The sequence below is a fragment of the Triticum aestivum genome, chromosome 1B (genome assembly GCF_018294505.1).
Source record: "Triticum aestivum cultivar Chinese Spring chromosome 1B, IWGSC CS RefSeq v2.1, whole genome shotgun sequence".
NCBI lineage: Eukaryota > Viridiplantae > Streptophyta > Magnoliopsida > Poales > Poaceae > Triticum > Triticum aestivum.
Genome location: NC_057795.1, coordinates 508,971,877 through 508,982,500, shown reverse-complemented (window position 1 = coordinate 508,982,500; position 10,624 = coordinate 508,971,877). Strand labels below are relative to the sequence as shown.

Below are 10,624 nucleotides of genomic sequence, written 5' to 3'. Positions count from 1 at the left end.
AAGTGCTCTTGACGGCCTTGTTTTTTCGGCCGGTAGAGGTGCCGACGGTGGACTTTCGAGCTCATGTGGTTGTTGGGAATCGACGCACAAGTGCATGCTATGTACAAGGTTGATTGATCTTCGACAAAACTGGCAAGTTAGAAGCAAGCAGCTGGATGTATTCTTGCCGCCGTATACGTACATACATGCACAAGCCAACTGCTTAATTGATTCCGGTGAGATGCACGCATGGAAAACGCGTAACACAGACCAAAGGCTGAACACATAGAACGACTAAGTTATGTGTGATGAATGTATCGAACAAGGTTGAGTACATACTTGGGTTCTATGTGTACGTACCACTTCTGTATCCTCTGCATCTGAATGAAATAAAACAGTGAGTTTCCGTGGGGTACAATTCCCAATTCAGATTGATGTTATAAATGTGTTGTACATTAAGTAACTTGTTGCTTGATGGCCCATACTACCATGTCACATTACACACATTTCGTAGCAGTACTGTTTGACTGGACATTGATATCAATGATATTTTTATTATTTTATTAAAACCCATTTATTGGATTTCCTCAAGTACCTCTTACCATTTGATACCCAAAAAGGTCGCATATAAAGCTATGTAAATGAGCCTAACAGCACGAATCACTAACACTTGATGATTTGTTTTGTCTTGGGCTTTTGGGCGTTTCGTGACAACAAAGTTAGTCTTCAAATGGAATAGAGACAATAGGCAGCTCCACAAGAAAAGACCTTGAAATCACCAACACTGATGCAATTAAGATAATCCTTGTTCCAGTTTGGCCCTTATGCCCATTTCTGGGCTCTCCCCCTATGTGCATTTCTAGGCTCAAGTTCCTTGACCTGGTGAGGGATATACAAGGATCCGTTAAGAGTTCCTAGCAAAAAGTAAAATGAGGAACTTCCTTTGCCGAATGCAGACCAATTGAACATGCACAAGCAGTGCAGTTATTATCCTCTTGGGTTTGGCTATGGACAATGCATTCATACAGTGTTTATTTTCAGCAATCCATGGGAGTAGCCTAGGAGCCATAAGTATATCGCATTCGTATAACTATATGCTTAATTTGTGTTGAGATGAAGCCGCATTTGTCTAACTATGCTTAATTTGTGTTGAGATGAAGCTACCAATATGTCTTACTTTTTTGCAAACTGCGCAAAATTAATCACATTTAGTTAGCTTAGTAACAGCCGCAGCTTTGCTACAGGGAAGTAATAAATTGTTGCTAGGTTTGTCATACATGTATAACTAAATAATCGCCTACATTGTATGATCCTTAGTAGTTTTCGTTATTTATTGCCTTCCATATCAATTAATGATGGAGATGGATGCAAATTAGTACATAGTTCATTATTGGTATTTACTATGACATACCACACACATGTGATGATGACGTTAGCTGATATTCTAATTACAGAAGCAAAGCCCGCCAATTTTACAACTTTGGCTGATAGTAATATATAGTTCCAAGTTATAACGCCTTTTGGTTATTTGAAGTTAGTTCCCAACTGCACTTTTTGGCTTTGACCTTGGGAAGGAATTTCTCTTCAAATTCGGTCAATTCATTGAGAACTATAAGCTGAAGGTGGTATGGGTATGGCACTTTATAGGACCTGTTAGTGCTATTGTGAAAGTTCATATTTAGTATAGAAACTTCACAACAGCATGCATAACCAAACTCATCCTGATCTTGAGATTTTATGAGGCATTTTGCATCAACAATATAGACCAGAAAAGTTTGGAATTTAACGTGTTACAGTATTTTCCGTTCAAATTTAAGTTGATGCCAAACCATTATGTGCAAGAAAGGTCTACCTAGTATAAATGAAGAGAATTTGCTTCACATATAAATCTATCAACAAGTAAAATATTTTAGTTCTGAATATACATAATTATTAAGGTAAAGATAACTCAAGAGTAAGTAAGTATGGAATCCACTTATGAAATCATGGGTTGCTGGGACACAGAGCTTATGCGCTGGTTAAAATTGATGAAAGAAATTTGCCGAGTTTATTGCTAATCTTCCTTCCAGTTTGCATGTTCCATGAGCTTCATCCATGCTTCCTTCCGGTTTGCATGTTCCCGCAGAATTATGCAAGTTTGCATTTTAGCTCTAATGATTTCCTGGAATTGGTACTCCACCATTATTTCTAGAATCGATGCTTCTTTTAGTTGATAGGTTTTGAAGAGGATGCTAGAGGTGTGGAACCTCCAATTTATGCCCATGTACTCCCAAGCTACAGAGACAAACCGATCCAGTCCTGAACTAGAAACAACTGGCTTCATCTATCACTCAAGCACTATGAAAGATCTCCCTGCCAGGGTGTCCTAGTAATGTAGGACGTTTTTTGACACTAGTGTAGTGTCAAAAAAAAGTCCTACATTATGGGACGGAGGGAGTACCAGATAGGAAGATACTCCGTTGCAAGCCTAAAACATCTTGAATGCTTTTCACGGCGCGCTCAAAGAACGCAATGAACTGCTGGATCGAGAACTTCAATGGAGTGTGGACTTTTACCAGCTACATATGGCTGACGACCAAGCTTTTCTATGGGAATTTGAACATTGTGTGCAACGACTAGGTTCTTACAAGGTTTCAAATTTCTTGTTATGTTGTGTGCAACAAGTAGATTCTTACCAGGTTTCTTATTATTGAACACCTCACTAATGTGTTTTGCCAAATGGATGACAGACAAACACATAGTTTGGGGAGTTCCGTTGGAGAGTGTCTCCGTGATGAAAATATTCTACTTCCACTGATGGCTTCCCAAGATTAACCTATTGCTGGCACACTGCTGCCCATTTGCTACTCCATTCTGTCATAGAGTACCATCTGATATGACAATATGTAGCCATCAACTAAACCAGAACTCAATTGTAATCTTAAGTAGGGTGATTTTTTTTTCCAAGTTACACCTCTTTGCGATGGCATTGGGCTTACTTGATCTAGCTTACTCCAGTGCTTGTGTTAGCCAGCCAATTATAGAAGAACTCAAAAATGGACCTGCTCTAGATCTATCATTGGTGTCTAATGTTAGCCCAAGCTGCAGCGTAGCTAGCTACAGAGGATCAGACGAAGAGCGGACGCTGGTGTACACGGGTTGGACACACACATATGCTTGCACACAGCCGGTTGAGCGCACACACACGTACTAGTACACAGCACTTGAGGCTTATAGTTTGGGACTAACATCTACAACCTATAGTTACGCGCCATTACAATGAACTAAAGCTCAAGCTCACAGTGAGAGGTTACTAATTGGTTCCATAAGGCGTCCTAGAGCACAAATTATTCTCCGAGAACACAATAGTAGATACGAAATGCCTGCAGACAAACATGTCGCATCTACAAACTACATAATCACACAAAAAACACCAAGGGCTCTAATCTAATCTTACCGTGTGATGCTGATTGTCGATGCAGTTGATCCCATAGTAGTACTGCATCTCCATGTACTCTTCCCCGTTCGCAACCCCTCCATCCAGCACCAGCTTCTGTGCACGACAACGCAACACGCTTACATCGATGGGTTCAGCAGTATGACGTCAGAAATTCGAACTCCCGGAAAGAGAAAAGGGCGTCAACCTGGGGCTTGGCCTCGAGATCGCAGAGCTTGCGGAGCTCCGGCAAGTCGCCACCCGCTGCAACCACGGCACAGCCCGCACCACCGTCCGACGGGTCGCTGCGCGGTGGCTTGGCCGGGCGTATCGGGGCGACGCTGTCGAAATACCCGCAGCCTGGAGGACCCACGCCGCCTCCTCTGCCGGCAAAGCGGTTCGCTCCGCTCCGGCCGCGTCGCCTCCTGGGCGGCTTGTATTCTATCCTTTCCTATTGGCTCGCTCGGTGGTCACCTGAGTCTCCGATTCCGGGCTCGGCGGCGGCGGCGGCGGCGGCGGTAGTAACTCGGTAGGGCACAATATTTTTAAACTCGGCAGGGCACGATTGGGCAAGCGATATGCCGTGAACACGATAGTCGTTTCCTGATGATGAAAGCGGTAATCCGTGTTTCTATAATCCGGGCAAAAACGACAAATTTAACCTGTGAACGTGCAACGTCTGTCGGTCAGATGCTGCACAGTGCAGTATGACGCATAGTTGTCGGGCGTTACACAAAAAGTCAGTCGGGTGAAAAAATTTCGCCAACGATTCATTTTGTGATATTGTTTCATTCACAGGTCAGAATAGTGATTTTTGCGTATAATCCGTCCTTATAGGCTGTGATCGTGACTCCTGACGAACACCACACGTAACTCTCTCCGATTCCATTTGCTTCGAAGCTTCATCTAAACATGAACAGAGACTAGTTTAGAGCACCTACAGCCGGGCGCCTCAAATCCATCTCAAATATCCGGACGGACTGCCCGGTCACGAAACTCGACCTCGATGGGCGTCTCAAATGGGCGTCAAATGCCTGGGCTGTCCGACGCCCCTCATATCCAGCCCAAATATGGAGCGGATATAGATCGGCCCGGGCGCGACCCGGCGCGTCCGCCATGTCAATCCGGTCCACCCCGACCCCACACCGTCCCCACAAATATCTCCAATCCATAAACCCTACCTCACTCCGATTTCGCTCCGTCTCTTCTTCTCCTCCTTCGATTTCTCCGATTTGATCCACTCCGGCGCCCATGTCGAGCTCTGACAGCCGCTCCGACTCCGACCCCGACATCGACGATGAGTTGACCCTCCACATTGCCCTCGAGAGGTCCAAGGTGGACACGGGGGCAGTTCCGGATCTGCCGCCTCGCCTCTCCCCGTCGGCGCAGCGAGGACACCGGCGCAGGCACCTCCCTGCCCACGTGCAGCTTTGCGAGGAGTCGTTTGCTGCACCACGCGAGGCAGCGGCGGGTGCTAGTGCCTGCACCGCCCGCACGGACAGGCACTCCGAAATCGTAGGCGCGCGCCGCCCGCCGCGAGAGGCATCGGGCAAGGGAAACAAAGGCGGCGGAGCAGTCCGTGCGCCACCGATATGAGGACGAGTGGTTCCTCGCTTGGGTGTACCGCCGGTCGCTTGCAACGGTGGAGACGGATGCTCGGCGGCTCCTTCGAAAGAACGCCAAGGAGCTCCAGCTTCCATTGAGCAGTCAAAGCGCGAGGCAGTGGAGGTAGCGGTGGAGGCAACTCAAGTGGCGAAGCTCAAACGTCAGAAAGACAGGGCCGTCCGACGGCTCAAAGGGCTGGTCGTCCTCTCCTCCTCCGACAGTGACGACCACAACGCCTCGTCTGATGACTCAGGCGATCCTCCACCCGCCACCGATGCCTACAGCAGTGTCATTGACCGAAAGGGGAAAGGGCCGGCGAGGAAGTCGTGAAGATCCATCTTCTTCACCTCAATTTCAAGTTCTTGGATGTAGTTTGAATTTGTCTACCGTATTATGTGCATTATGTGAACTTTGGCTATCTTTCAAACATCCGGTTTGTGATCTTTTGGTGAACGGATTGTGCATTTGTCTGTCCGCTCATAATACACGCATTTTTTTAATCAATGTTGCATGGTTTAGTATAGATATGGGGGGGTCAGATATGAGATACATGGACGTGGACGACGATATTTGAGGACTGACCTGTCAGTGCTCGCGGATGCGCCCGAACGCTCCCACGAGTGTTTGAGGGGCCGAATTTTACCATGTTCGGCTGTAGATGCTCTAATAACACATAAATCACCATTCGATAGCTGAGTCTTTGTTTTGGTTAAGTTGTGCATGACCAATATGTTCTTCTCGAACTCTCATAAGACATACCATATTGTAATTTAGAGAATCTTGTTGTCAGTGCCTAGCATTCTAAACTTTGTATCAAGCCCCTAATATGAAATCACAGCCTAGAAAAGGTGTCCACACTCGGTATGACAGTATCTCATACTCGCCGAGATAAATAGGGCCTTCTCACGGAGTCACGGTGAAGGTTGCATGGCCCTCATTTTTGGCATCGCAGTATAGCGACGCCCCCCTCTTTGACGCCGGCGGCGTGGAAGGATGGGCGGTGGAGTTCGTCGTGGACTGGAAGAGAAGATGTGGGCAATTAGAAACCAGAGGCCGAGAGAAGAAAAGCGATGTGCCCATGTAGCGAACGAACAAAACGACAAAGCGCGATGGAACTTTGATAAGTGCCAAACACATGCAATTTACAGTGTGATGTGCGGGTTTACCAAGGAAACCAACATCCGGGTTAGGTAGGGCTCTCCCTTTTTTAGAGAGGATGAAGAATGTAAAGACATAACAAATTTATCCATGGACTGGCAGTAATACAAAAGAGAATCAATTAAAGGCATACCAATAATTACTCAGTTTCACATTTACGCTGACAACTTCAGCTTTGAAATCTATGATTCACGGTTTTCGCGCCAAAGATGATGGCGTCAAGGTCTTAAATCCCAAAGTACCTCTCTAATTCCATAAAAAATTCAAAGAAATGTTATAAGGTTGTAGTTAGCAATTTTTCGTACGTGGATTGTTTCATTAATAATGTCACAATCCATTAGGTTTTTCTTTCTTATGATTTCATTGCCCATGATTTCCGAGGAAATTGTTGGTCCACTCTAATCTACCATGAAAAATCTTATGTATTTGTGTGCAGAGTTGAACATCCATGCAATCATTCTATCACCAAGTTTTTCTTCCCTTGCAAAAAATAAATTCAGTTTTTCCTGAAAAAAATCATTTTTTTGCAAACCCTCTTATGAAAGACATTTTCATTTTGAATTTTGACAAGCTTCGAAACAAATGGACGGAGCGGATTATAGGATCAACGATTACCTCTTTGGCCATAAAAAGAACGACTATCGCGTTCACGGCATGTAGCTTGCCCAATTGTGCTCTACCCAGTTAAGAAAAAAATTGTGCCCTACCGCCCAAACAGGGCGCCGCCGCCAGCGCAAAACCAGCCTTCTCCGCCCAGGTGACCACCGAGCGAGCCAAAAGGAGAGGAGAGAATATAAGGTTGGTTGTAATGGGAGTATCATAGGTAGTATCATGCATGTCAACGCAATTATGATGAGGTGGCAAAGAATTAAATGAAGAAAGAGAGCCTTGATTATAATATCATGATACCGTATCATATTAAATGATGTGCTACTTTGTATCATGGATGACAATAGATGTAGTCCTATATGATACCAATATATGATATCATGCAATACGAATGTAGTATCATACACTAGTATCATATGCATGATACTAGTATATGATACTCCCATTACAGATAAACATGCATGGCAGCGACGTGGCCGGCACGGAACGAACCGCACTTGCCGCCCGAGGAGGCGGTGCGGGTGGAGGCCAGGCGCGCGGTGCGGGTACTTCGACAACGTCGACCCGAGACGCCCGGCCAAGCCGCCGCGCAGCAACTCGTCGGACAGTAGGGCGGGCTACGCCATGGTGGCCGCTGGAGGCGGCTCATCAGAGCTTCACAAGCCCGCCGACCTCGAGGCCAAGCCCCAGGTTGATGCCCTTTTCTCTCTTCTTATGTTGTTGGGATTACCGATGTTTTATTGTTGAATCATCGATCTAAGCATGCTACATTGTCGGGCATAGAAGTTGGTGCTGGACGGGGAAGAGTACGTGGAGATGCAGCACTATGATGGGATCAACTGCATCGACAGGCAGCATCACATAGTAAGATTAGATTAGAGCCCTTGATGTTTTATGCGATTATGTAGTTTGTAGATTCAACATGTTTATCTGCAGGCATTTCATGTCTACAGCTCTGTTCTCTGAGTATGATTTTGTGCTCCAATATGCCTTATGGAATCAATTAGTAACCTCTCAGTGCGATCTTGAGCTTTAGTTCATAGTAATGGCGTGTAAACTGTTGATTGTATACACGAATGCTAGATCTAGAGCAGGTCCATCACTGAGTTATGCTAGAATTGGCTGGCTAACATAAGCACTAGAGTAAGTTAGACCAAACAAGCCCAATGCCATCGCAAAATTAACAGGTGTAAGTGTAACTTGGAAAACAAAATTCACCCAATGTAAGATTACAATTGAGTTCTCTTTTAGTTGATGGCACTCTCCAACAAAACTCACCAAGCCTTTTGTGTTTGTGTGGCATCTTTTTGCAGAACATGTTAATAAGGTGTGCAAGAGTAAGAAACCTGGTCAGTATCTATTTGTTGCACACAACATTACGAGAGATTTGAAACCTTATAAGAACCTACTCATTGCAAACAATATTAAAATTCATAAAGAAAAGCTTGGTCATAACTCATCAGCCATATGTAACTGGTAAAAGTCCGCAGTAAAGTCACAAGTGGTGTGAAAAGCATTCAAGATGTTTTAGGCTAGCAGTTGAGTATCTTCCTATTCGGTATTTGTTAGGAACTTGGATATTTTTTCTAGATGCTATCTCTGCTAGAACTGGATGAGGTTCTTTTCTCGACCCTAGAAAAGTGGTTTGTATTATCTCATTTTATCCATCATGAAAGAAGGATTTTCCCTTGGTCCAAAGAAGTATGAATTCCTGGCCTTCTCAGCAAGTCAACTTCGTGGAAGTTCTGTTTAGTTGGTTGATTCTAATGATTCCGTGAAGGCCGAGGATATAAGAAAGTGGATGGGCCACTTTGAAGAAATTCGTTCAATATTTTAGTGTGCGACTAGAGCGGGCCAGCTGTTCAGCATCTCTAGAAAAATAATTGAAATCCTACCACGGGTTATGGAAGAGATTCCAGATATTGAAGTCACCACTGATGGCACTAAATACATATTTTCTGATGGTATTGGGAAGATGTCTGAGAGATTTGCCAAAGAAATGGCTCACTATTCAGCTTTTCAAACGAGGTATGGTGGCTACAAAGGAGTTATTTCTGTCGACCCTGATTCCTTTCGTAATCTTTCTCTACGGCCTAGCATGATGAAATTCGAATCTAAGAATACAATTTTTAACACTACAAGTTGGAGCAAAGCCCAACCATGCTATATGAATCGCAAAACTATCTCTCCTTTCGACTTTTGGAATAAAAGATGAGATATTTGAGTTAATGCAACAAGATGACATGCATGAATTAGCTGAAATGCTGACGAATAGATAAGTTGGTCTCTCTGTTCTAGGGAAAATTGGTAGTGCTAAAACAAAGACGACATCGAAAATGTTACTGCAAGGTTATGAACCAAGTTTAGAGCCTTGCATGTTGATGATTCTTAAGGCCCATCAAGATAATAGGCTGACTGACATAAGAACTAGATGTAAGATTCATGTTCGGAAAGGCCATGTTCTTATTGGTTGTTTGGACGAAACAAGCGAATTAAAATATGGTCAAGTGTACATCAGAATTACAAAAAACAGCAAAGAGCAGAAGGATAATGGTTGGCCGTACTTTTCTGAAGATAATGGGGAAATATAAAACAACAATTGTTGTTGGAAAAGTTGCAATATAAAAATAATCCTTGTCTCCATCCTAGTGACATCAGAGTACTTGAAATTGTATATGACCATGGAGCCGAGAACCTGGTTGATTCTTTTGTCTTCCCTCAAAGAAGATAAAGGTAGTTATCGTAATGTTATACTAAAACTGAAAGGCATCTAGATTTCATATTGTCAGCTTCGTTTCCATGTTAGATTGATATCCGGCCATGTTACATATATAAGCCTAATAGATGGATGTTGCCAATTCTTGCTTTCTCCTTAAATTAATCTTTGCCGTTTAATAGGCCTTGTCCATATCTTTCCTACTTATAAAGGTTGGAGTTGGTGGTGAGTTCACTTCTGAGACTGACAACCTTCACCAATAAAATAAAAGAACCCTTACCCACATGTGAGACTAGCAACATTTCAAGCGGTAATTGCCTTTGGCTCCTAGGTGCATATGCATCCATTGTCGAAATACACATTTTGAAAAGTTGAAAAATCCGGAACAAAAATCCCGCGTGTATATCCGAACATTTTATGTGCGTGCACAAGGTTTCAGTGAAAAACGACTTTTTTGTGGCTTGTGTAAAAGAGACAATTTCAGATGCTTCATTCTAACTATTCACGACGCATTTCTTTATCTTTTTTACACAAGCCATAAAAACGTCGTTTTTCACCGAAACCCTGTGAACGCACATAAAATGTCCGGATATACACATGGAAATTTTGTTACGAATTTTTCAACTTTTCGAAATGTGTATTTCGACAATGGGTACATATGCACCTAGGAGACAAAACGCCGCGTCGCCTTTCAAGAGATATAAATAAACAAATGCACTTATATTGTCATGTGGGACCTAAAATAAACTAGAAGAACACCCGTGCGTTGCAACGGGGCCACATTAACTTTAAGAGTTCAATATTACGACATTGGCGACCTTTTTTACCATCAAATCCTCACACACACACACTCTCCCTCCCTCTTCCTCACTCTCTCTCCCCCTCTCTCTCTCTAACACACACACATATCCATCTTTGGGTACGGAACCATAATCCATCTATTTCACACACACACTAGCTAGTGCATAACTATATGGATTATGTGTATTATATTTGCCACCAGAACTGAGGGAATTAATTTCATGTAAATCGGCCAGCCACAGCTCCAAGAATACGCGGAGGAGGTGGCCCGGGTCAGCGTCGGCACCGTCCAACGCGGGCCACGGGCCCGCTTCCAAGTGCACGTGCAATGCACGTCTTCA

The 10,624-nt window shown here is 43.9% G+C and overlaps 1 protein-coding gene across 1 annotated transcript; it reads right to left on the bottom strand.

Moving 5' to 3' along the window:
- Positions 1-1,152: 1,152 nt before the first annotated feature.
- On the bottom strand, positions 1,153-4,647 carry LOC123079312 (uncharacterized). The gene is made up of 4 exons (XM_044502059.1): positions 4,576-4,647; positions 3,603-3,845; positions 3,416-3,511; positions 1,153-1,167 (listed from the first exon to the last, which is right to left on the bottom strand). The coding sequence occupies exons 1-4, from the start codon at positions 4,645-4,647 to the stop codon at positions 1,153-1,155; spliced, it is 426 nt and encodes a 141-aa protein (XP_044357994.1).
- Positions 4,648-10,624: the final 5,977 nt, after the last annotated feature.

What these genes read in the sequence shown, in the direction of transcription:
- LOC123079312 (XM_044502059.1), bottom strand. Translation starts at nt 4,647, where the DNA reads ATGGGCGCCGGAGTGGATCAAATCGGAGAAATCGAAGGAGGAGAAGAA. An exon ending in CGGAGCGAAATCGGAGTGAG is followed by an intron (nt 3,846 to 4,575) that starts GTAGGGTTTATG and finishes GCGAGCCAATAG; the next exon opens with GAAAGGATAGAATACAAGCC. An exon ending in ATCTCGAGGCCAAGCCCCAG is followed by an intron (nt 3,512 to 3,602) that starts GTTGACGCCCTT and finishes TGTCGTGCACAG; the next exon opens with AAGCTGGTGCTGGATGGAGG.